The sequence below is a fragment of the Bufo gargarizans genome, chromosome 3 (assembly GCF_014858855.1).
Source record: "Bufo gargarizans isolate SCDJY-AF-19 chromosome 3, ASM1485885v1, whole genome shotgun sequence".
Classification (NCBI taxonomy): Eukaryota; Metazoa; Chordata; class Amphibia; order Anura; family Bufonidae; genus Bufo; species Bufo gargarizans.
The window spans coordinates 88,784,562-88,811,524 of NC_058082.1; the positions used below are offsets into that span (position 1 = coordinate 88,784,562).

At 41.8% G+C, this 26,963-nt stretch overlaps 1 protein-coding gene across 2 annotated transcripts in view; it reads left to right on the forward strand.

Moving 5' to 3' along the window:
• The window catches only part of PSPC1 (paraspeckle component 1), an 85,476-nt gene extending 61,967 nt beyond the window's left edge, over positions 1-23,509 (forward strand). The window contains exons 7-9 of one of the 2 annotated variants that reach the window (XM_044284942.1): positions 17,652-17,709; positions 20,663-20,862; positions 23,017-23,509. In XM_044284942.1, coding sequence (XP_044140877.1) covers positions 17,652-17,709; positions 20,663-20,862; positions 23,017-23,202 — 444 coding nt within the window. In that variant the 3' untranslated portion in view covers positions 23,203-23,509. Of the gene's footprint in view, positions 1-11,910; positions 12,200-17,651; positions 17,710-20,662; positions 20,863-23,016 lie in introns of those variants that run through there. The other variant, XM_044284943.1, reaches the window with a different exon arrangement.
• Positions 23,510-26,963: the final 3,454 nt, after the last annotated feature.

Genomic DNA, 26,963 nt, shown 5'->3' on the forward strand with positions numbered 1-26,963 from the left:
ATGAAAGAAGTCTTGTGTAGTGAGCTGGCTTGGTGGGTAAATGTGCGATAGGCTGTCTGTGCACACATCCCTTGATGCTGTCATGGTTAAAATGGGCAATTTGTTGCAAAAAGGGATGATTATTGGCTTTTGACTTAGAAACTTAGCACCACGTGCCATTGATGTGAGAGGTAAACATCAACTACAAAGGTGCTCGAGGAAGAACAGACACGCTGCAGTGGAGCCAGTGGCCACCAGATATGTGTCTAAAGGTGGTCTACACTATACAATGTTACAGCCGATGGTTGGGAAGCAAGCGTCTCTTCCTTACAGTCGGCTGCTAGTTCAGTGAAGGAGACCTTTGCGTTTACATGCAGGGATCTCCTCCACAGTATGAGGACGAAGTATCGCTGTTGCGATCACTCGGCCCCATACAGCTGCATTGTTTCTGGGTAGCAGATTGCTGTTTAGACCACACAATCTGCTTCCCAGAAACAATCATTTAGATGCCTGCACGAACGACAGGATCACCCAATAAACAAGCTATTTGCTGCACATTTAGACCGGCAGATTGTCCCGAATGAGTGTTCGCAGGAATTATCGCCCAATTATCGGGCAGTGTAAATCTGCCTTAAAACTACAGTTGCGCGAACCCTACTTTTGATTTGATTTCGATACTATAAAGTATTGCGATACTCGATACCATTCGATACTAGGGTTGAGCGGTTAACCCGTGTCAACAATATACCGCGGTATTAAGAAACAGCGATATCTCTGTTTTCAAATAACCGCGGTATTTGGTGACCTCATATGTCAAATCTGTGTCAGCCCGCCCCTGCATCGTGCATATGCGTACCGTACATATTACTTCCTGCAGCGACCGCCCCCGTCTCCTCTTCGCTCCAATATTCAAGTCTCCACCCACTGGCCGAGCACAGGAGCGAGGCGCGCAAAGTCAGTCAGCAGTCCATGTCCAAGCCAAGGTGGGGGAAGAGGAGTGAGAGACACTAACGGCCCAGGTGTCAGAAATAAAGGTTGTACTGTCTGTCTTCTGCGGCCATGGCCCTGCCTGCAAGCTGCACTGCACATGGTTATGGCACTTAATAAACTATAATGTCTCACTGTGGCCCCCATACAGGAGCAACAAGAAAACATTACTGTATGGGGGCCACAAGACATTATTTTACTGATGACGGGTTACAAAGTGTTCCCATACAGTATGTCACCTTGTGGCCCCCTTACAGTATAGTTCCTAAGTCCAGACAGTATGATGTCTCCTGGTGGCCCCATACAGTATAGTGACTCTTGAGGCCCACTGCCTGCCAAGTGGCCAGCCTATATAGTATATGTCTCCTTGTGCCCTGCTGCCTGCCCATACAGTATATAATGTCTCCTTGTGCCCTGCTGCCTGCCCATACAGTATATAATGTCTCCTTGTGCCCTGCTGCCTGCCCATACAGTATATAATGTCTCCTTGTGCCCTGCTGCCTGCCCATACAGTATATAATGTCTCCTTGTGCCCTGCTGCCTGCCCATACAGTATATAATGTCTCCTTGTGCCCCGCTGCCTGCCCATACAGTATATAATGTCTCCTTGTGCCCCGCTGCCTGCCCATACAGTATGTCTCCCTGTGCCCCGCTGCCTGCCCATACAGTATATGTCTCCCTGTGCCCCGCTGCCTGCCCATACAGTATATAATGTCGTCTTGTGGCTGCCCAATACAGTATGTCTCCTTGTGGCTGCTTTGTCCAGTATAATGTCCCCATACAGTATAACGTTTCCTTGTGGCCCAAAAAAAGCTGCGTGCATTCCACATTTTATGGATTGTCCGGCCCATAATGGAACAGTCCTATCCTATTTTTTGGGGTGACAAGGTGATTTAAAAAAATGGCGAATTATGCAGTTTTTAAAAAAAATTGTTTTCTGTTATGGCGTTTACCGCACAGGAGACTTTTTTTTAAATATTTGTAGTTTTGGACTTTTCGGACGTGGCAATGTGTAATATGTTTGTTTATATATTTTATATGTAAAATTGGGAAAGGGTGCGATTTACTTAATATTTTGGTGTGTGTGTTTTTTTTTTGTTTTTTTTTGGTTTTTTTTTTACATTTTAACTATTTCCCCCACTTAGGGGTTAGAACCTGGACTCTTCTAATCCCTTGTCCTATTCATCCTAATAGAGCTCTATTAGTGTGAATAGGATCTCGCACTCTCCCTGCTGCCCTGTGCTCTTTACACACAGCAGCAGGGAGCTGACTATGGCAGCCAGGGCTTCAGTAGTGTCCTGGCTGCCATGGTAACCTATCAAAGCCCAGGATTACACAGCTGGGGCTCCGATTACAACTGCCACTGCACCACCGTTGAAGAGAGGGTCAGGGGACCCCATGGCCACTGCCACCAATGTTTTTAATACTGGAGGGGTTAACTGCTGCTGATCGCAGCTCCCTGTCATAGAGGCAAGGGTGCCGGCTATGTGATTCTGCAGCCGCCTCCTGTATTTGTATTAAACGTTAATTATCATTGGCGCAGTGGCCACACTCCCTCCCCTCCTGCGCCCCTCTCCTCATTGGCAGCGGCTGCACAGGGGGGAGAGAGACTGACTCCTCTCCTGTGCTGCTGAGGGAACATGCGCACTCCATAGACCAGCGCGCTCCATGTTCTCCGATACTAGGCTGCGCAGTAGCACAGCCTAGTATCCGTAAAAGGCAAATCCCGGTATCGAATCACTACTGGTACAAAAGTATTGATGTTTCGATACCCGGTGAAACCCTACTGTATATGGGGATCTGGATGGTCACTGCATCTCTGCTAACGAAGGTGCAGCAACAGAAAAGACTTCATTTTTTGCTGTAATATTGGAATTGGACCGCCACTGACCGGCGTTTTCTGCCTCATTCAACGGATGGATGTTAGCGTGTCGGGAGAGAAAAATCTGAGAAAAAAAACCCTGCAACCATTGTTGGAAGAACACAAGCTGGTGGAGGCAGTGTTATGGTCTGGGGAATGTTTTTGTGACGTTCTCTAGGCCTACTCATCCATGTAGAAAGCACTCGCAGCCCATCTGGGTATAAATCCATCCTTGCAGATCATGCACACCCATACATGCTAACTTGTTTTCCATGGGACGGATGGCATCTTCCAGAAAAACAATACGACCTATCACATGGCTAGAAATGTCCGATGTTGGTTAAAAGAACATGACCAAGACTTCCAAGAACTACCCTGGCCCCCTAATTCCCCAAACTTGAACCCAATTGAGCATCTGTAGGACCATCTTGATCGTCGTGTTTCCTCTATGTATCCTCCCTCCACACACCCTCCAGCAGCTATGGGATGCACTGCAGTCAGCATGGATCCACATACCTGCGACAACCTACCAGGACCTTAGAGTCACTCCCAGTCCTTCTAGCTGCTGTCTGTGCTGCACAAGACAGTTACTCTGGATATTAGCTGGTGGTCATAATAATGTGACTCCACTGTGTGTATGAGTGCGTTCTCGGCCTCATTGTAAGCATTAAATGCATGTAAACCTTGATAAGTTGTAGTCCTTTTAAGAAACAAATCCTATTGACTCAGACGTTATTGGACACTAACCACATATCGGTTTTTTTCTTTCTTATTTTGATGCAGCACTTAACACTTTTTATGTTGAAATGTCAGCCATGTCAGAAGTGTGCCTTGTGTACTAAAGTAACATTTTTATTAATGAATCGCGTTTCTCAACTAAAAGAAATGTGCATCAATTGTTTTTTACATGGGAATGTAATTGCTTGTGTTTCTATGTACATTTATGTAAAGCAGTTATAATTTTGTGCAGTACAATAATTATTTATGGTCATTTTTTTAATTTATTTTTTCTATTTGATCAAGTTGTGTACACTTTTTATTTAGAAGCAGGAAATTGGGAGAGGTTTGATGCCTAATTACCAGCAATCTTCTGTTTTTATTTTGTACCTATTAAACAATCTTCTGATGTGACCTAACTCCAACTTCCCTGTGTTCTGCCGAGTGCCCATGGTGCAGTGCCCGTGCCCCTTCATTCTAGTAAACGGAGTGTCTTAGTACCCCACCTGTCAAAGTATGTGACATTTTTAGGACATGTTTGTATGCAGCCAATCACAGGAGGAAGGGCATTGGAGGGAGCAGTAGACTGAACCAATAATGAGACAGGAGGTGTGGTTTGGACTACCCTAAGACTTCCTGTAGGCATTGTAACTAGGCTGTAGTCACAGCTCCTAATGGGCTGAGCTAAAAAGCAGCCAAGCAGCAAGATCTAAAGGAAGTAAATGCCTGTTACGCAAACCCTGTAGGCACTTGCTTATATATCATTTTCCTGACTGGACATTTTTTATATTTAAGTTATTTGATGTCTTTGATTACTGTATAGATAGGACTGGTGTTTTGTACTAAACCTAAAAGGGCTTTCCCATCTCCTTATGATATGCAGTCAATGTCAGATAGGTGGGGATCCCACCTCTGGGACCCGTTTCTGTCTCCAGAATCTGCCCCTCAAAGTGAAGGAGAGCTCGTCAACCAAGCATGGCCACCCTCCATTCACCGCTGTGGTTGTTATGAAAATAGCGGAGTGCCGTCTCTGCTTTTTCCAGCAGTCCCATAGCAGTGAGTGGAAAGGTTGCCATGCATGTGCGTTGCGCTCTCCATTTCCTCTATTTTTGGAATTCCTTTAAGCCACTATTACATTAGCAGATGCCACACAGATCACGACAAACGATCGAAGATGTTGCGACTGTGAGCAACGAAAATTTTGCTTATAATGCACATTGCTATTCATTCGTATTTGCGGTCGTTACCCGTTTGCTTTTAAATCATTCATTATTACATGTAAAGATGGGGACAAATGCTTGGTCAAGAGGTTGGTATGAGATCGTTAGCGAGTAGACGACTCCATATTAACTAATCTAATGACGAAGAGCAATCATTTTTTACGATGCTGAAAGATCACGATGCACAAAGGGGAGCGTATCCATGCTCTCCCTAGCATATACCTAAGGGACCAGTTAAAGGTTGAAACTAAACATGCAATAGTCTCAATAAACAGGGCAAAGAAATAAGAAAACAAACAGCAGGTGGTGCTATACTGATGCATTTTATTGAATAGCTCACTGGTTATACTAAATTTTGAATTGCATGCAATTACAAAAGTATTCAGATCCAAGTGCTGGTTTGAAAAATGTAGAGTATTTTTTGTGGGACAACCCCCTTTAAGCTAATAGCCCAATCTTGATCAACTACTTTACCTAGATCTCGTGACATCTTCACCATATAAATTTTACGCCACTATTCAGTTTCTATATTTCTTGTAATTTTCTCTGTCCATATTTAAGGACTTGGCTTTGCCAGTGGTCTTTATGTAGTCATGTATTGGAAGATTTAGCAATTGCATTTTGCTTTCAAGCGTCTGTTTGCTTATCACGCTAAAGGAGAGGTCCATTCCTTGATAATCTATTTTAGTGTGTTACTATTCTATTTTTGGAGTAGGGCAGATAAACAGATCATCATATAAACTCAGCAGTGTGAGGTCATTGACCACTCTTTGCTGCTTGTCCAGAGTTCTTACCGTTATGATACTCCTTGTTCAGCCTGTTGCAAGGAGCCTTCTCTATGCATAGAAAGGACCAGTGTTAATAACCGATACAAAACTGCCGTAGTCAGACAAGTCTGATTCAGAAACATTGTCAACCTCTTAGTCCTGTGATATGCTCAGACTTTACATGCAACAAACTGGAAATGTATGTGCTGAGTAATTACAACTACAGATTAGAGCTTCAAGTATAACATCTGTATATATCACCCATCCTCAGGACTAGGGGTGCACCGAAATGAAAATTCTGGTCCGAAACCGAAAATTCAGGATACCCCTTGACCGAAACCGAAACTGCCTTTTTGCCCAAATACTTTTAAAAGACCCCCCACCCCATAACAGTGCCATCCACAGACCCCCCCACCTCATAACAGTGCCATCCACAGACCCCCACCCACCCCATAACAGTGCCATCCACAGACCCCCACCCACCCCATAACAGTGCCATCCACAGACCCCCACCCACCCCATAACAGTGCCATCCACAGACCCCCACCCACCCCATAACAGTGCCATCCACAGACCCCCCCACCTCATAACAGTGCCATCCACAGACCCCCACCCACCCCATAACAGTGCCATCCACAGACCCCCACCCACCCCATAACAGTGCCATCCACAGACCCCCACCCACCCCATAACAGTGCCATCCACAGACCCCCACCCACCCCATAACAGTGCCATCCACAGACCCCCACCCCATAACAGTGCCATCCACAGCCCCCATTGTACAATTAATAGATTAATAGAAAATAGCGGGGAGGAACTGGGAGGAGGAGCTGGGGGCCGGTGCGTTCACTGTTCTCCGGCCCCCAGCTCCAGTAGTTATAAAATGTTGTACAATTAATAAGAAATCTATTCATTTGGCCCCCCTCTGCAGTATTACATTCAATACAGCCACATCATACTCACAGGGCTGTCATCTTAATGCTGGCCGGCCGGGCAGAGGAGCGGCAGCGTCACAACTGACGTCATGTGCCCGGCCTACTTTCTGAATGAAGGAGGCGGTGCAGGCATGTGACGTCAGTCGTGATGCTGCTGCTCGTCTGCCCGGCCGGCCAGCACAGCCCTGTGAGTAGGATGTGGCTGTATTGAATGTAATACTGCAGAGGGGGGCCAAATGAATAGAATGCTTATTAATTGTACATACAACATTTTATAACTACTGGAGCTGGGGGCCGGAGCACAGTGAACGCACCGGCCCCCAGCCCCTCCCCGCTATTTCCGGCCGATATGTAAAAATATCGGCAGAAACAGATTAGGTGCATTCTCGGCCGATATTTTCGGCCGCCGAAATTTCGGTGCACCCCTACTCAGGACAGATGTATGATCGATGAAGGTCTGGTTGCTGGGACCCCTCATTGATCATGAGAATGGGGACCACTGCTTCGGTCACTTCTTTGGGACTTAAGGACATAGCTGAGCGTTGTATTCAGCAGTCCTATATAGTTTAACCACCCCTCCGTCCGCCCATAGACTAAAAACGTCTGTGCAGCTGCAGATCGGGTTGGCCGCTGTCAGTGACAGCAGGGCAACCCTTAGAAAAGGCAGGGACAGTTCCCAGGTGTCCCTGCCTTCTAGATCGCTGTGTAAACAGTGCAGGAAGCGCTATGTGCTTCCTGTTCCGGCCCGGTGGTCATGTGACCGCCAGAGTCGGGTGAGTGCAGGAGCTGTGAGGTCTTCTACAGACCTCTATCAGCCCTGCTCTGAGGCTGTACAGCCTCTCTGGGGGGTGTATTTCTCCTGTAACTGGGGCTACTAGGTCAGCCCCAGTTACAGAAGAAATCAACAGTGAAAAAAAAAAATATGTAAATGTCCCCCAGAGGTCTTGTATGACCTTATGGGGAACGAAAAGTGTAAAATAAAAAAAGTGTTAAAAAAATAAAAAAAAGTTTCACATGTAAAAAAAATAATAATTCCCCAAGTAAGGAATAAAAAAAGTTAAAAATAGAAAAAAATTAAAATGGACATATTTGGTATTGCCGCATCCGTGACGGTCGGCTCTATAAATATATCACATTATCGAACCAGTCCGATAAACACCATAAAAAGTAAATAAACTGATCAAAAAGGTGTATGTCCCACAAAATGATACCAATAAAACAGTCACCTCATTCTGCAAAAAATGAGCCCCTGCATAAGAAAATCGCTGAAAAAATACAAATAACTATAGTTCTTATAACATGTAGACACTAAAACAGAGATGGACAACCTGTGGCTCTCCAGCTATTGCAAAACTACAACTCCCAGCATACCCAGACAGCATACAGCAGGGCATGGTGGAAATTGTAGTTTTACAACAGCTGGAGAGGCGCAGGTTGGCCTGCCCTGCACTAAAACATTTTTTTTGTTTTCAAAAATGCTATTATTGTGTTAGTGAAATAATAAAAAAAAGTCTAACAACCAGCTCTATAAAAATATCACATGACCTAACCTCTCGGGTGAACATTTTTGGCACCTTACATCACAAAGTGCAATACCAAGTGATCAAAAAGGCATATGTCCCACAAAATGGTACCAATAAAACTGTCACCTCATCCCACAAAAAATGAGCCCCATCATAAGAAAATCATTTAAAAGATAAACAAAAACTATAGCTCTCAGAACATGGACACATTAAAACATATTTTTTGTTTCAAAAATGCAATTATTGTGTAAAGGTGTACATATTAGGTATCGCCACGTCCGTAACAATCTGCTCTATAAAAATGTCACTTGACCGAACCCCTCAGGTGAACGCTGTAAAAATAAATAAAAACTGCTAAAACAACCAATTTTTTTGGTCACCTTGCCCGACAGTGTGTTATAATGAATGATCAAAAAATCATATGTCCCCCAAAATAGTACCTATAAAACTGGCACCTTATCCCCTAGTTTCCAAAACGGGGTCACTTTTTGGGAGTTTCTACTGTAAGTTTGCATTAGGGGGGCTTCAAATGGGACATGGCATCTAAAAACCATGTGGCGCTCCTTTTCTTCTGCGCCCTGCCGTGTGCCCATACAGCAGTTTATGACCACATGTGGGGTGTTTCTGTAAACTGCAGAATCTGGGTAATAAATATTGTTTTGTTTGGCTGTTAACCCTTGATGTGTTAAAGAAAAAAATTGATTAAAATGGACAATCTGCCAAAATAGTTAAATTAAAAAAATTTGATCTCCATTTTCCTTTAATACTTGTGGAACACCTAAAGGGTTAACAAGGTTTTTAAAATCAGTTTTAAGTAACTTGAGGGGTGTAGTTTCTACAATGGGGTCATTTATGGTGGTATCCACTATGTAGGCCCCACAAAGTGACTTCAGACCTGAACGGGTCCTTAAAAAGTGGGTTTTGGCAATTTTCTTAAAGTTTAAGAATTACTTCTAAACGTCTAAGCTTTCTAACGTCCTAAAAAAAAATTGACATTTCCAAAATGTTGCCAACATAAAGTAGACATATGGGGAATGTTAAGTAATTAATATTTTATGAGGTATTCCTTTCTGTTTTAAAAGCAGAGAAATAGAAATTTTGAAAATTGCTAATTTTTCAAAATTTTGGGCAAAATTGGGATTTTTTCATGAATAAAGGGAAAATATATTAACTCAAATTTATGACTAGCATAAGGTACAATGTGTCACGAGAAAACAATCTCTGAATGGCTTGGATAAGTTAAAGCGTTCCAAAGTTATTACCACACAAAGTGAGATGTTAGATTTTCAAAATTAGGCCTGGTCAGGAAGGGGGCAAATGGCCCAGATGTGAAGTGGTTAATAAAGCAATGGTCACTAGAGGACCTGTTCTTGTGATTGGTGGGGATCCTAGTGGTTGCACAATCATAAATTTATCACCTACCCTGTGGATAGGTGATAAATGGTGTTTATGGGGAAACCCCTTGAAGTCATTGACCAGCTTGTGAAAAAAATATAAACGGCGGCAATGGTTTGAAAAAAGACAAAGTGCAGTATTCACCACTTTCCCTTGGTGGCCCAGCTCTGGAGGTCCTCCCAGTGATTGTTTACATCCAACCGGCATGTAACCACTGCAGCCAATCAGTGGCTGCTGTCCTGTCACATTCTGCATTAATGGCATCAGCACTCGGTGATTAGGGCCATAATATGGCACATATCCACTGGCACATCTGCAGCGGTAACGTGCAAACTACTTTTAATCAATAATCGGGTGGACCACAGGAGCTACTGTGCTGGATCACAGGGAAAAGAAGAGGCAAGTTATTTTTATTTTATTTTTGTTTTTTTTAGATTTACCCTCTCCCCCCTCAAAAGCTGGATTAACACTTAAAATTTAGTGACTACATAATGGGCGCTAATAGTTCCTTGTATCATTTTTGTTAAACTTGAAAGGTTCATGGAACTTATAAACTAACTCGTAGCAGCCATTCACAGCACAATGTAAAGATATATCTCCCAAGGAAAGAGAACCATCTCGCCAGCGCCACCTTGTGGAAACGGCTCACTGAGTCAAAATCAGTCAACAGCTTTCAGTGATTTAGTTCAAGGTGGATCAATCTCTAGCAGCTTCTTCTAGATCACCATAAGATTGTTTCTTGACAGAAGGATGTTTTTTAATGAAGTTGTAATGTAACCTTCTGTTGGTCATTTTTTTAGCAGTTTACATTAGTTTCAGGAATCCATACTGTAATACTGCCAATGACGTTAGTAAATATAATGAAAAATTGCAATAATGACAACTTTCTCTTTTAATTTTACTTGTAATATTTGGTATTCTGCTTTGTGCTTAAATTGTACATCTAGTGATCTTAAAAACCTTGGCTATGTCCATTGTGGAATTTTACATCTAAAATTAAGTCTGTTTACTGTTAGCCTCATTTATTGACATGCTACACGCTCTATTCATATCAATAGAGGAAAGAATAGGAGCAGACTTGAGTTATCAGAGCTAAACTAACTTTTAATATGTTGTTTTGTCAATCAAGAATTTTTTGTTATTTTGGACATTGGGTGGGCTGGGTTGCACCTCTGCTACTCCCCAAAGCTTTACACAAATTGTCATGTACAATATCTAAGATGTCTGCTTTAAGAATCCGCTTTTGCTGATTATGCTTTAAAGGCTATGTACACCTTTGGGGACATTTTTTTAATATAGATTTTTGGTTTTTACTCATTTTGGGCTAAAAATATATATTTTTTTTCAGTTGGACTTTATTAAAAATATTCAGCTGTAAAATTGAGGGGGGTTATTCTTCTTAGGGAGGGAGGTATGGGAGGCGGCATATAGAGTACCTGATATACTTATATTTGTACCTTTTGTTAAATTTACTTGAAGAATGTTTCTTCTATTTGTTTACATTGTGATAAGATCATAACTTGTATTTGGTTGTACAAAAAGTGTAATTTACAAATAAAAACGAACTGATTTTAAAAAAATATTCAGTTCTGTCACAAAGGGATAACTGTCTTGCTGTGCATTGTACTTTCACTTTGTGCCAGTCATCTAATAACCCTTATCTCTAAATTACTAAAAGGTCATAAATACTTTAGTACAATTTGTTAAGATAAGGAGCCGTCAGCTGAGCTGCCTGACGGAAGAAGTAAAAAATACAGAGCCTTCTACTAGAGAATCTCCAGGCTGTAGAGAGAAAAGGGCTCAACGCTTTTAAAAAAGACAGATTTGAAAAATGATTTTTAGCTTAAAATGAGTACTAAGCAATAAATTAAAAAAAATGCCCAATTGTGTACAAAGCCTTCTAAGTGGGGGAAGAGGCTCCATTTCTATTACAAAAATAATAGTTTGCCTTCTGCTAGAGAAAAGTCTCCTTTTCTCTCAGGTACTCTTAGAACAGCCCCTTGGCATGTAGCCAGACTTCCAGGAGCTGGCAAATAGATGAAATGTACATGGTAAATATTAGATTTGTTGGGTGCATACTTTTGCATGATTTTAGTCTTAGCTATTTGGAACAGAAATCCAATATGGGGCGGCTGAAAGTATTTTATATTAAGAGATGTTTCCTATGGCCTCTGCACATGTGCTATACCTTTTTAGCTCACCTCACAGCCACCTACATGAGGTTTATACATGGCTGAATCTCTGGAAAGGCTTGTATTGTAGGCCTCTCATGAGACTAGAGGTGGATTTTAGTCTAATTAGGCAATACATATGCAGTCCATGATTATAGCAGTAGGATTCATGCTAAATACTGAGCAAACTTGCGTTTTGTGCTATGTATTGGAATCCATATTGCCGTACTTTCTGCTTGACTTGTTTTTAAAGAATTCCTTTGGCAAAAATGTGTGTGAGTTAGCCAAATGTCTCTATCTGAAAAGCAGTGATATTCTGTGTGTGGTAAAACCAATTTAATTATAATTTTTTAAGATTCACACAACAATGAGAACTGAGATGAAGAGGAAACCTACAAGGCGAGGGGGGAGAAAACATGGAAAAAAGAAAACCAAACTACAGGAAATACTCAACCAAACACATATAATGGCTCTATAACGACGCTGCCCCAGATCTTGTCTGGACTCTCATACCCTAGCGCTTACTTAAAAACTGTACCGTGTCTTGTCAGTGTAGATTTCTGATGTGTAAGTAAATGTTAGTATTGTGACTAAGCCTTTTAACATGTGCATGTATATTAAGAATAAAAATATTGGAAACTTAACTTCGACTCCAACATCCATTATTTGAAGACTGAAAATTTTCAATAGCCGAGTTTAAGTCTGGGAAGTAAGTTAGCACATCGTCATTATAGGGCATCTGTCAGCAGTTTTGTACCTATGACACTGGCGGACCTGTTACATGTGCACTTGGCAGGTGAAGATGTCTGTGTTGGTACCATGTTCATATGTGTCCGCATTGCTGAGAAAAATGATGATTTAATACATGTAAATGAGCCTCTAGGCGCAACGGGGGCGTTACCATTGCAGAAAAGGCTGAGCCCATTGCTCCTAGAGGCTCATTTGTGTATATTAAAACTTCATTTTTCTCATCTGGACATGGGACCAACACATAAGTTTTTAAATATGCAAATGAGCCTCTAGGAGCAATGGGCTCAGCCTTTTCTGTACCGGTAACGCTCCCGTTGCTCCTAGAGGCTCATTTACATATATCAAACATAATTTTTCTCAGCAATTGCGGGACACATATGAACATGGTACCAACACAGATGTCTTCAGCTGCCAAGTGCACAATGTAACAGGTCAGGCCAGTGTCATAGGTACAAATCTGCTGACAGATGCCCTTTATAGGGATAGTCCCTTCTGGATATGACACATAGTATGTTTTTAAATATGAGGGGCTATATGTGACAAATTCCAGTGTTTGCCTATACAGGTATTCCAGATATAACCCCCCATAGATATTTGACAAAGCAGTGTGAATAGCCATAGATTGTGTTATAGACTGTAAGCAGGCTATTTATGAGCATCTCTTCTCTCTGTGATGTTATAGCTTAGTGGTAATGCTGTGGGCATATTATATGCATGTGCCCCAACTTGGTGACATTGGGGACTAGGCTTGCACAGCAAGACTATCACGTACCATGAAACAGGTTGCCAGATCACTGGGCCTACGCTGCAGTGATATTGGTAGTGATGGTAGTAAATATAGGTAAGAGTAATGTTGCCACAATGTCCCTGATGAGGCAATGTAAAGTATGAGCATTAGACAGCATGCTGACTAACGGGGTTTTCGGAGACTTTTATACTGATGAGATATCATCTGGAAAAAGCACAGAGCTGTCCATTGTATAGTGGCTTGGTCTTCCCTTCCATAGGGCTGAGCTGCGCCTAGGCCATGTGATCTATGAGCGTGATGTCACATGGCCTAGGCTTAACTGAGAGAAGGACACAGCGCTACTGCAAGCACCAGTGCCTTCTCAAAAAACTGATTGGCTGGGGTCCTGTGTGTCGGACCCCCACCAATGAGATACTGATGACCTATCCTGAGGATAAGTTATCAATCTAAAAATCCTGGAAAAAACCCTTTCAATTTCATGTTTTTGGCAAATACTGCTTTTTCATTACATAATGCTGTTGAGGCCTCGTTTAGAGACTTAAACCTGTGATCAGTGTTCAATATGTAATATCTGGAACCCCTTCGATTCTGATAAACTACATGGAACTTTTGTTTAACATTGGTTCAATGCGTCTTTCTTAATGGCCACTAAGGCTGGACATACATTTTTGATAGCTATTGACAGCAATGTCTCTCGACCTCCTCCCATGCACTCTGCTCAGCGGCTCATGTACGTTCTGAAGAGGGAGGAGTAATCTGCTGGCAGACTCCTGGTGGCTTAGCTCCCAAGTGACTTCTCCTTCTGTACCATTGAATCTGCTATCGGGGGCGAGTAGGAGGGCAATGATACATGTTAGATGGTCGATGCAGGTAGCACTTAAATTTTAAACCATAACTTTCCTTTACAGAACTGGTCATACAAAGCACTTTTTAAGAATCTGTAGCTTTAGACGTTCAGAGCACCAAGGGCAGCCTCTTCCAATGTGTTTGGCCGCTCGTGTTCCCTAGATGGTGTCCAGTTGTCTCATTGTAGTAGACCAGTAGGACGGTAGAGATTTTACTTCTCATAGAATTGCCTAGACTGGATACAGTTCTGTTTCTCTGATCACTTGTAGATTGTAAGCCCTCATGGGCAGAGCCCTGCTGTATCAGTTTGCCATTCATTAATCTCCAGTTTTTCTGTACTTTCTTACATTTTATGTACTTTTGATGTAACCCATCTTGATATGTACAGTGCCCTGGTATTAATGGTGTTTTCAACTAAATAGTCCTGACAACAGGAAAATAGTGACCAAGTGAAACAGACGTGGGTATAGTGTTCGTATTAAATACTCCAGAAAAATTGTGGTGTGGGTTGTACTGATTTTCTGAAAGGTTTCAGCTGTTTTTCATCTGGTTTTGGGGCAGACATGTAAAGAGGCTGCATCCTAGAGTCATGGCTAGGCAAGTCCCATTGACTGGGCTTGTACCGTATATCCAATATTCACGTTCTGATGTGTGTCTAACTAATACTGCATTGTGATACCCTGCAATCTCCATATTGATCTTCTTGTTGAAATGTTCACCAAATGAAACTGCTTTCCTGTATATAGGATTCATAAAACTCCTGTCTATATTATCTGTATTCTATAAGACACTTGTAGAACCTTTTAATTATACAATGACTGACTGCACTTTACATGAAGGCTCTTTCTTGAATGTTGAATCATGGTTTACAATACTTTCTCTATGTAGAGGATCCAGGTTTTTGATTTGCAAATGTTAATTCACATGAAATATTGAGATGGTGGTTTAACATCTTATACATTATTATTTTTTTTTAAACAATTTTTGTTCATTGACATGCAAATTCTAAATTTGTGTATTAGACGCATCTGCATTGGAGGTTTCGATAAAGGATGAAATATTACTGCATGTGGCGGTGATTTGTTTGTCAGATGTCTATTAGATATCCAGTAGACCCCATTATAATTAATTATGCATTTTAGGTTAGGGGCTCTCCAGGGATTAAATACCGACAAGCTGTCCAACTCCCGGCTCCCCCAACAGTCATCTAATGGAAGGAGTCAGGAAATGTACTAAAGCAGAGTGTCCAATTTAAGTGAATGGCACCGAGCTTGCAGTACATTTCCCGACCACTACTTAATACGGAGCTGTGTCAGTTACAGAGTTAGACCACTGCTGGGAGTTGGACCCCACCGATCTGAAATCCCATGTGAGGCTTTTGCTTTGTAAAGTAAAACCAGAGTAACCATTTATTATAAATGACTAAAGGGGACGAAGAGAACAGTTACCACGTGTAACGTCGTAAGAACACTAAGCCGTTTCAAATCTGGCGCCACAATTTCCTTTTTTCATATCTTGTTCAAGTACTATATAGAATGGAACTTGCATATTGCTTAGTTTCTAACTTAAAAAAATAAAATAAAATTGCACTTTGCTTTATGGTAGATGGTGGATACTTTTGGGTCTATCAGATCTGATTTACGTTTTATTTCCTGGATTAAATAGTGGTGAAATTCAAAAAAAAACAACTATGTAACAAACTCTGACTTTTGTGTGAACTGTATTTTTCTTTCCTTGACGGTTTTATTAATCTCGATTTTAATTGTGTACTTTCTACCTTTTTAGGCGACTTGCACACGACCATATGTATTTTGTGGTGTGCAAAAAAACAGGTCCGCAAAAAATATGGATGACATCCGCATGCGGAAAGGAAAAGCTGGCCCTTCATAGAACAGTAATATGTGTCACGGTCCCTTAGGTGACTGATGTCAGGAAATCAAGTAGATTGGCTGAGCGTGGAGGAATCTAACAGCCTCCTTGATTTCTCTTGATTCAGTGTTGATAGGGTTAATGACCACTTCCCTTTTCTCAGCTGTTGCTCAATGGTCATCACTTGTACCCTTTATATTCTGACCTCACCCTTCTGACTGTGGTAGATATCTTCATTTGGGTTTGTCTATGGTGTTCCTGCTTGTCAGTCTCTACAGAAGTTAAAGGGGTTGTCCAGGTTCAGAGCTGAACCTGGACATCCCTCCATTTTCACCCCGGCAGCCCCCCTGACATGAGCATCGGAGCAGTTCATGCTCCGATGCTCTCCTTTGCCCTGCGCTAAATCGCGCAGGGCAAAGGCATTTTTCTGAGTTCCGGTGACATACCGGGCTCTCTATGGGGCTGACAGGCAGCCCGGTGACGTCACCGGCACTGATGGGCGGGATTTGGCTCTGCCCTAGCCAGTAAAACGGCTAGGGCAGAGCTAAAGCCCGCCCCTCAGAGCCGGTGACGTCACCGAACACACTGCCGGGCGGAAGTTACCGCCCGGCAGTGTGTTATTGAAAACACAAGAGCCTGTGCCCTGCGCGATCTAGCGCAGGGCACTGGAGCGCATCGGAGCATGAGATGCTCCGATGCCAGGCTCAGGAGGGCTGCCGGGGTGAAAATAAGGGTATGTCCGGGTTCAGCTCTGAACCCGGACAACCCCTTTAAGTGTCTCGTTTGTTTGTGTTTGTTATATTCCCTGTTTGGCCTTAAAGAGAGAGACTTCCATTCATTCATCTGGGGAGGAATGGGTTGTCCCTGGTCCTAACCTTTTCCAGGGCCTTATAGGTATATAAAGGCCTAGGTATCCTGCATATGAATATTCCTACCTTCAGGGTATATTCATATTGATAGGGCCCGGATTAGGATTGTCTAGGAGTTTCCAAGCCCAGTAAATGTTCCCCTTACCTCCTGTGTTCAGTGTGGTGCCCCCCCCCCCCTCCCCCACACTGATCGTGACATTATCCTTGTCCGTAATGCGGACAATAATAGGACATGTTCTATTTTTATTTTTTTTGTGTAACGAACATACAGAAACAGAATGCACACGGAGTAACTTTGTTTTTGTTTTTTGGGGGGACCCATTGAAGTGAATGGTCCCACATACGATCTGCAAAAAAAGGAACGGACACGGAAATAAAATACGTTTGTGTGCAAGAGGCCTTAGTCTCTCTTTCTGTCAGATAAATGTGTAAATGAGCGACCATAAAGGCAGCTTACAGCCGGAAAGTTCGTTTTTACTCCCAGTGACAGGTTCCCTTTAAAGGAGTTCTTAGTGATTTTACTATTTATGACCTACCATCAGGATAGGTCGTTAATATGTGATTGGTGGACCCATCAGATACTGATGGCCTATCTTGAGGCACACTGGAAAGGAAACATGCACCAAAAAATTTAAATTCCTATATTAGTTTTTATTTTATTGTCTTTTTATATGATCCTATTAAGACTGGAAGCTCTCTACAACCAGAATATAAGTTAAAGCCTATTAAAGCTCTATCGATGTGTTACTGGTGACTAAAGGGAAATGGTAGGAATGTGAACACAACAATGTCATACTAAAATGCAAATTTTCTAGTTTAGTATACTTACTATTTTCATTTCTCAGCAAGCATTACTTTCGACATAAGTGACTTCAGATTTGTGTTTGTTTATCTTTTTACCGTTGCATGATGGTATAAAATACCACACTAAATAATACTGTCAAATACTTTTCCCCTTGCACATTTTAATTCCGTATTATCTAGGTTGACTGCAAAAACTATGTTTATTTTCAGAGAGAACAGGATTTGAGGATGGGTGATATGGGCGTCCGAGGAGCAATAAATATGGGAGGTAGGGATTTTTACTGGAAACCTTTTTTTTTTTTTTTCCTCGTCCACGCAGCCCATAATTTGACATCGATATTGTCGTGGGCCTTTTTTTTTTTTTGTTTTACTTAAAATATTTTATACTTCATCCTGTTGTATGAGGGTTTTCATTTTTATTGTGTACTTAACATTAAATCAGTATATAAAATTAATATTGAGATTTTAACTTTGCTAGGTTGTAATGTTACAATATAATAACATTTGCAAAGACAGTTACAATTTTTGCTTGATGTACTGTTACAAAAATAAAATGGATATAACTGTACTTGTGTTGTATCTGAAGTTTTGATTGGAGTGGTTCTGAGCATTGAGACTCCAGTCAATGGCTAAAATGAGAGGTTAGAAGGGCTGTGCTCCTCAGTAAAAAGTCTGAGGTTGTCTGAAAGGACCTTTCATGGTTCCAAACATTATAAACCAAGTATCGGGATACGTAGGGCAAAGTGCAGGAATCTAATTGCACTTACTATTTTTTCTCGGCGCCGTTCCATTCGCCCGCTGTGGCCCCCATTGTATTCTCCCGCCTGGTATGCTAATTTTAGCATCACAGCAATGAGGAGGAGACAGTCTTTCGCCGTGGGCGCATCCTTCTCTCTGGCCGTAGCGCTGTCGAATTGCAGCGTAGAGTGCCACAGCCAGGGAGAAGGAGATGCCCATGGAGAAAGACTCAGTCTCCTACTCGTTGCTCCGATGCTATTAATCACCATACCGGGGGCCCACAGTGAAAATACAACGGGTGCCACAGTGGGCGAACGGAGCGGCACCCTGAAAAAATTGTAAGTGCAATTAGATCCCTGCACTATGCCCTACGTATCACGATGCTTAGTTTATAATGTTTGAACCCATGAAAGGTCATCTTTAAGCAGTGAGGAGACGCATGCCTCGGCTGAGCTCTTGAACTCTTTATTTTGCCGCGTGGGTCTCGTACTCAAACCCCTGTTGATCAAAACCTTTGATATGTCACTATGACATTGCAAAATGTAGCTAGGTTTGATTTAGATGAGTAGATAATTAAATGGGCGATTAAAGACAATCCCGTTTAGTTATTTAAAGGCTATGAACACCTTCCGGGGGAATCTTTGTCATTACATTTTACTCATTTTGGAACAAAAAAAAAATCTATTGGTTTTTATAAAAAATTGTTGTTGTCCCCCCCCCCCCCCCCCCCCCCAAGAGTTAAAATTTGTCTATGTGCATAGTATCTCAGTTTCATACAGAACTCTCTGGTTGCTGCTCTAAAGGCTCATTTTATAGATCTTATCTCTGAACTCCTGACAGCCCCATAACACTAACATATTAAAGATTATGGCTTAAAGGGGACCTTTCACCTGGAAAAACATTGTGAACTAAGTATCCTGACATATACAGCGGCGCCCAGGGATCTCACTGCACTTACTATTATCCCTGGGCGCCGCTCCGTTCTCCCGTTATGTCCTCCGGTATCTTCGCTCAGTAGGTTATAGTAGGTGGAGACTGCCCTTGTTCTGCTGGGCGTCTCCTCCTCCTAGGCTGTAGTGCTGGCCAATCGCAGCTCACAGCCTGGGAGAAAAAAAAACTCCCAGGCTGTCAGCTCTGTGCTGCGATTGGCCAGCGCTACAGCCTAGGAGGAAGAGACGCCCAGCAGAACAAGGGCAGACTCCGCCTACTATAACCAAGAGTCCTAAGTCTCCTACTACTATAACCTACTGAGCAAAGATACCGGAGGACATAACGGGAGAACGGAGCGGTGCCCAGGGATAATAGTAAGTGCAGTGAGATCCCTGGGCGCCGCTGTATATGTCATGATACTTAGTTCACAATGTTTTTCCAGGTGAAAGGTCCTCTTTAAGTGAATGTTTGAGCTATCAGGAGTTCAGAGATGAAGACTGTACATCTGGACGTCTGCGCAGAAACCTGATGGTTAAGTGTAAAATTGAAAACTGCAACTTAAGGCCTCATGCACACGACCGTGGTTCTGGTCCGCATCCGAGCCGCAGTTTTTGCAGCTCGGGTGCCGCAAAAGATGCAGACAGCACTCCATGTGCTGCCCACATTTATTGCTCCGTTCCGTAGCCCCGCAAAAAATAACATGGCCTATTCTTGGCCATTTTGCGGACAAGAGTAGGCATTTCTACAATGGGCCGCCCGTTCCGCAAATTGCGGCAGGCACACGGGTGGCTTCCGTTTTTTTTGCGGACCGCAAAAAAAGGACCGGTCGTGTGCATGAGGCCTAACCCTGTAGAACCTAAATACTGGGAGGTTTAATAAAGATCAAAATAAGTAAAATGTTTTCATTAAAAAAATATTGCCCCCGAAGGTGTTCATAGCCTTTAAAACGGATGTTCCTTTATATTACCACAGTTAATTAACAAACGATAACTACTTGGTTCACATAAACAATTCTACAAGTATTGAACAAGCTTTTTGAGAACAATCATTATTTTGCTCCGCACATTTACACTACACAATTATCATTCAACATGAATCATTGATAGAATTTTAGCGAATTATCTGCTCGTCTCGAGGCGCCTTTACTCTTTGACTAGCATTGAGTAAGTAACCCAGGAAATATCGTTACCCGGCACACCTCATTACATTTAACTTGTGGATATAATTCCTTGTATTGTGTATCTTTAAGTTTTCAGTCATTTAAAATCCCTCCTATCGTTTCTGGTCTCGGAATAAGGAGCACCCATTTTGCAATGTAATGAACTTAATTCTTTGACTGAACCTATTTACCGTAGTCTGTTCTTCAAGAAAAGCTTGAAGTGAAAGTTTAGAAATATCGATCACTTTTGCAAAGAACAATTTGTATCCTGTTTTCTTGTCTATTTTCTAAATGGCCTCTAGTTTATCTAAATATTAACTCTTTAGAAATAATTCAATGTTCAATGGGTACAGCAGATAAAAGAACCATTCTAAGTAAAGATTGTTTTACATAGATACCTATAGCCCAGCTCCTGCTGTAAACCAAGGTCCTCCTCCTCCACCACCACCACCACCTCCTCCTCCTTCAATGATGGGGATGAATATCGCCAACCGGGCAACTGTCTCAAGCCCTTCAATGGGTCCTGGTGCTACAATGGGCTCTGAAGGAGCTGCAAGCATTGGAGCGGCTATGATGCCAGATAATGGAGCAGTGGTAATGTATTAGTAGTTTTTCCTTATCAAAACGTGATTGTGATTGAAATGGGGAATCCAGTTAGCCTACTTTTGATTCCACTATTTAGCCACTTGCACTCTTATACCAACCACCCTTCACCTCGCAGTGACTGATAGCCATAATGTATATCTATATTTTATATATATATATTTGGTATACAGTACAAATTCGCATTTTTGTTCATATTATGTCTTTAAAAAAAGTATCCATTTTTATAAATGTTTAGTATGCAATTAGAAAATAATTTTAGCCTTTTTCGTGTGATCATAGTCTTTGCTCACATTTTGTAAAATTTAAATTTTAGTTTAATTTACTATTTAAGGAAAATATTCTATTCGCCGTTAACATGACCTATCCGGTAACTCTCTAAATAGGAGTTAAGGATTGTAATTTCCGCACATTTTAGACCATTTGTTGAAAGTACCGTATTTTTCGCCCTATAAGATGCATCGGCCCATAAGACGCGCCCATGTTTTACAGGAGTACAATAAGAAAAAAAATTTTTTTCATTAGATCTCAGATCAGGCCAGCAATCAGACCCCCAATGTTAATCAGACCTCATCTGACAGCCGCAATCAGACCCCCAATGTTAACAAGCCCCCTAATCAGACCTCAGATCAGAGCCCCAGTGTTAATAAGACCTCAGAATAAGCCCTCCAGTGCCATTTATGAGCCCCCAGTGACATTTATGGTGCCCCTAGTGCCACAGAGCAAATAAAATAAAAAAGCAACTTACCTCTCCTGCTCCTGGATGCCGCCGCTACTCACCTGCAGCGCGCTTGGTCTTCCTCCTCCTCTGTCTGCTGTGCTGTGAACCGGCGCGCATAGCATGAGGTCAGAGCGCCATCACGCTGTGCGCAGCCTGCACAGTTGACAGCGGAGGACCAGGAAGCGGTGAGTACAGAGCCTTCACCGCTTCCGGGTCCTCCTGTACTAATGAGCGCTTCCATAATGGAAGCACTTCATTAGTATTCGCAGTGGCATTTTCCCCCCACTTTTGAGGGTAAAAAAATTAGTCTTATAAGGTGAAAAATACGGTATTTCAATTCTCAATTTAATATTTTTACGAAATTTATTAAATTCAGGAATTATGCGTTTAGATTTTAGAATCTATCCTAAATATTACTCTTGATAAAAACACATTTTTGCTGGCTTCTTTTCCAAATATATTTAAGAACCTTGCATACCAAAGTGTTAACGGTTATTTTATTAGGACTTATTAAAATGACTATTATAAAGAGATTTTGTGATTCATACTTGTAAGTAAGCGTCATATAAACTTTATTTTTTATTTTTTGTACTTGGTAAATTAGTGAAATGTTTTACATGCACTTTAGCATGTGAACGTTGACATTTATTTCCTTTGAATACTTGTTTGGATGTTCGAGTTGTCATTGAAACAAATCTGATTCTTGTAAAAGGTCCGTTCTTTAAATCGTATAGTAACCTTAAAACAACTTTTATTTTATTTTTTTCATTCGTCACTATTGCAAAAGAGATTCTTTGCATAAAGTGATATTTTGATTTATTTATGTATTTATTTTTAACAAAATTTGTATTGGCCACATACCTAAATACCTGTAGTAGTAAATTTAATTAAGGTTTGTAGGATTATCCTTTTGACTTGAGCAAAGAATATAATCCACTTTGATTTTTATTTATTTTTAAAATTTTCTTTCGTTGTGAGGCTATGTCTATCTTCCTTTACGATATTCCGGTAATCTGGGCTCCGCCAGGGGCCACCAAATCCCATTCATTATAATGGGTTCTGTCGGTTTTCTGGCATGAATGCCGCTTTCTACCAGAAAATTTAAATCTGCATGCAGAAACCCAGCGTTAATGCTGAAAACCACAAGTATTTGTTCCTCTGCCGGATGAGACTACCGTAATACCGTAATGCTGATGTGTACTTAGCCTAGTTAATGACACTTGATTATTATTTTTTTCTTTTTTTTTATATTTATATATTTATATTACATGTGATAGTTACTAATTTAGTTGCTCCTTTCTTCCCTCTATGTTCGACTCTCCTGGACTGTCTTCTGAACGTCATGACTGCACTTTGTGAATATATCCAATAATAATGACATATGTTAACCTATTGGGACTGCACATTGAACGAATGCATTATAGCGCAATGATAGATTCTCACAGCCATCTCCATCCCAAATGGGATCTCCCATGGTTAACAGAGCAGGAACAGAAGCTGCTCAGCCAGCAATGGGTGGTGTAAATGCAGTTGGTGGTGGACCTGGTGGCTATGGTAGAGGAAACCAAGGGGGAAACTTTGATGCATCTAACAAACGTCGCCGTTATTAGTACTTCACTCCATACCGTGTAGAACCTTTTTAGTATATGAATTCCGGTGGAATGCCTTTTGTTTTATTTTCTTTTTACTTTTGAACCTATTGTTTTGTCTTAACTCTAGCATTTGTAGAAAGTTTTGTTATGTAACTCGTACATATTGTGTTTTTGATCTTACCAAGATTTATCATGCCTTATTGTGAAAGTTAAATGTTACTGTGATTTGCTCGAATTGTAATAGTGTTGTAAAACTTGCACCGTAAACGATCGCAATAAAGGCAAAACCTCCTTTGAATTGTTTAATAAAGCAATTTAAAAGGTAGAATCTCAGTGTCTAGATTAATACATGATCCTGTATTTCCCTTATAAACGCCGTATATATCCACCGCCTCTTTCCTTCCTCTAAATTGAGGAGTTCTGTATAGTATAACATGAGTTATAAAGGCTGACGTTTTGAATGGAGTTTTACTATTGATGGACTAACCACAGGATAGGCAAAATCTCATTGGCGGGGTTCCAAACCCTGAACCCCCTCCTATCAGCATTGTTAGAATAGCTCAGGAGCTGGAACTACAAAGCTCCATCATTGTGTAGTGGACGGAGCTGTTCACCGCTGTGCCACTCAAAGTGAAATCCAACCCTGTCCTCTGTCCCCAGGGTCTCTCTGAAGCAGCTGACCGTCAGGGTATCGGGCCACCGCCAATCAGATATTGATGGCCTATCTTGAGGATAGGCAATCCATAGTGAAACTCTTTATTGATTTCTCATTTTACATGGTAACTTATTAAACATTTGGGAAGCTGCTGCTCTTGTGACTGGCCGAAGCACTTGAAGAGCACAGCACTGCATGCTGCAGTACAAATACGGATATGCATCCTTTGCCATTTTCATTTTTGCAGCTCTTTTGACCAGTGTGAAACGGTGCTTTTCTGCTGCATAGTTTGGCACATCTCACACCACTTGCATGCCGTACAACTGAGTGTAATATAATGTGGGTGTAACGGAGGCAGTGCATGCTAATTGTCATGCCTTTTGAAGCACAGTTAATTATCAAGTTGATTGACCATTTCAGGTTGCCATGGTTTAATAAACTAGCTTAATAATTTATTAGCATAATATTCCTATTTTGTATTTAGCCATGTTCACCTTTGCAAGCAATTTGTTATCCAGTGCATCTAAAACATTAAGCAATCTTGTAGCTGGTCTTCAAGGGGATCTGCCATCACCTGATTATAGCCCCTAAACCACCACCAGTAGCTTTAGGCCCCTTTCACACGGGCGAGTATTCCGCGCGGATGCGATGCGTGAGTTGAACGCATTGCACCCGCACTGAATCTCGACCCATTAATTTCTATGGGGCTGTTCACTAGAGCGGTGATTTTCACGCATCACTTGTGCGTTGCGTGAAAATCGCAGCATTCTCTATATTCTGCGTTTTTCACGTAACGCAGGCACCAAAGACATGAATGGGGTTGCGTGAAAATCGCAAGCATCCGCAAGCAAGTGCGGATGCGTTGTGATTTTCACGCACGGTTTCTAGGAGACGATCGGGATGGAGACCCGATCATTATTATTTTCCCTTATAACATGGTTATAAGGGAAAATATAGCATTCTGAATACAGAATGCATAGTAAAATAGTGCTGGAGGGGTTAAAAAAAAAAAGACAAAATTTAACTCGCCTTAATCCACTTGATCGCGAAGCCCGGCATCTCCTTCTGTCTTGGATCTTAGGCTGTGTAGGAACAGGACCTGTGGTGACGTCACTCCGGTCATCACATGATCCATCACCATGGTAAAAGATCATGTGATGACCGGAAGTGATGTCACCACAGGTCCTGTTCCTACACAGCTAAGATGAAGACAGAGGAGATGCCGGGCTTCGCGATCAAGTGGATTAAGGCGAGTAAAATTATTTTTTATTTATTTTTTAACCCCTCCAGTGCTTTTTTACTATACATTCTGTATTCAGAATGCTATTATTTTCCTTTATAACCATGTTATAAGGGAAAATAATACAATCTACAGAACACCAATCCCAAGCATGAACTTCTGTGAAGAAGTTCGGGTTTGGGTACCAAACATGCGCGATTTTTCTCACGCGAGTGCAAAACGCATTGCAATGTTTTGCACTCGCGCGGAAAAATCGTGCGTGTTCCTGCAACGCACCCGCACATTTTCCCGCAACGCCCGTGTGAAAGTGGCCTTAGACAGAATGGTAATAGATTTCTAAGGCTGCTGGATCTCTGAGAATTCCGGCATTGCCGGAGGTTTGTCACTTACAATGCGGACCGACTGAGATCCACCCGCATTCTGGCATATATGCTGAGTTTTCCATCGGCTGACTCTCTGCATATTTGCCAGAATACAGCCAGATCTCCATTGGTCCCCATTATGAGTGAGTGAGGTTGGACGGAGCATTACAAACCTCCAGCCTTGCCAGAATGCAGAGAGATCAGGCAGGCTGTTCACTGCTATATCGCCGCTGCTAGTGTTCAACTAAAGCTACATGCACACGTATCTGCCAGTTTTTTTTTGGGCAGATAGGATTAATTTCAATGGGTCCGCAAAAAATGTGGACAGCACACAGTGTGCTGTCCGCATCAGTATGTCTGTTCCGTAACCCCGCAAAAAAATAAATAAATTGTACATGTCCTATTCTTGTCCGTTTTAGGCATTGTTGCAATGGATCCGCAAAAAAATAAAAATAAAAAATGGATTGCATACGGATGTCATTCATTTTTTATTTATTTTTTGTGGATTTGCAGATCGCAAAACACATACGGTCTTGTGCATGTAGCCTAAGGGTACTTTAACACTTGGGTTAAACTTTTTCCAGTATTGAGTTCCGTCCTAGGGGCGGATCTGTTTTATCCTAATGCATTCTGAATGGAGAGCAATCCGTTCAGGATGCATCAGAATGTCTTCAGTTCAGTCTTTGACTTTTCAGGATGGAGATAATACCGCATCATGCTACGGTTTTATCTTCGGCCAAAAATCCGGAATGCCTGTTCCAGCATTATTTCCCATTGAAATGCATTCATGACAGATCTGGCCCCAAGTGCTCTGGAAAAATGGATCCGGTTTTGCGGTTGACAACTGGAGAGATGGATCTGGTATTGCAATGCATTTGTGAGACTGATCCAGATCAGTCTACAAATGGTATCCATTTGCATACAGATTTCTGGATTCGGCAGGCAGTTCCGGTGACGGAACTGCCTGCCGGAATCCAGCAATGCAAGTGTGAAAGTACCCTAAGCCTAAGGCTACTTTTCACACTAGCGTTTCTATATTCAGTTATTGAGATCAGTCGTAGGGTCTCAATACCGGAAAAAACGCTTCCATTTTGTCCCTATTCATTGTCAATGGGGACAAAACGTAACTGAACAGAACGGAGCGCTCCAAAGTGCATTCCGTTCTGTTTGGTTGCGTTCCCATACCGGAGTGCATGCTGCGGTTTGGTTTCCGTCCTGGTATGTGGAGCAAGATTGATTCGTCATGACCCACAATGCAAGTCAATGGGGACGGATCTTTCTTATTTTCTCTGACAATAGAAAACTGATCCGTTCTCCATTGACTTTCAATGGAGTTCATGACTGATCCGTTTTGGCTATGTAAAAGATAACACGACCGGATCTGTTCATAACGGATGCAGACGGTTGTATTATCAGTAACAGAAGCGTTTTTGCTGAACCCTGCCGATCCAGGAAAAAACACAAGTGTGAAAGTAGCCTTAAGATCAAGTGAATATCACCATATGCATCAGCTAGCATCAAT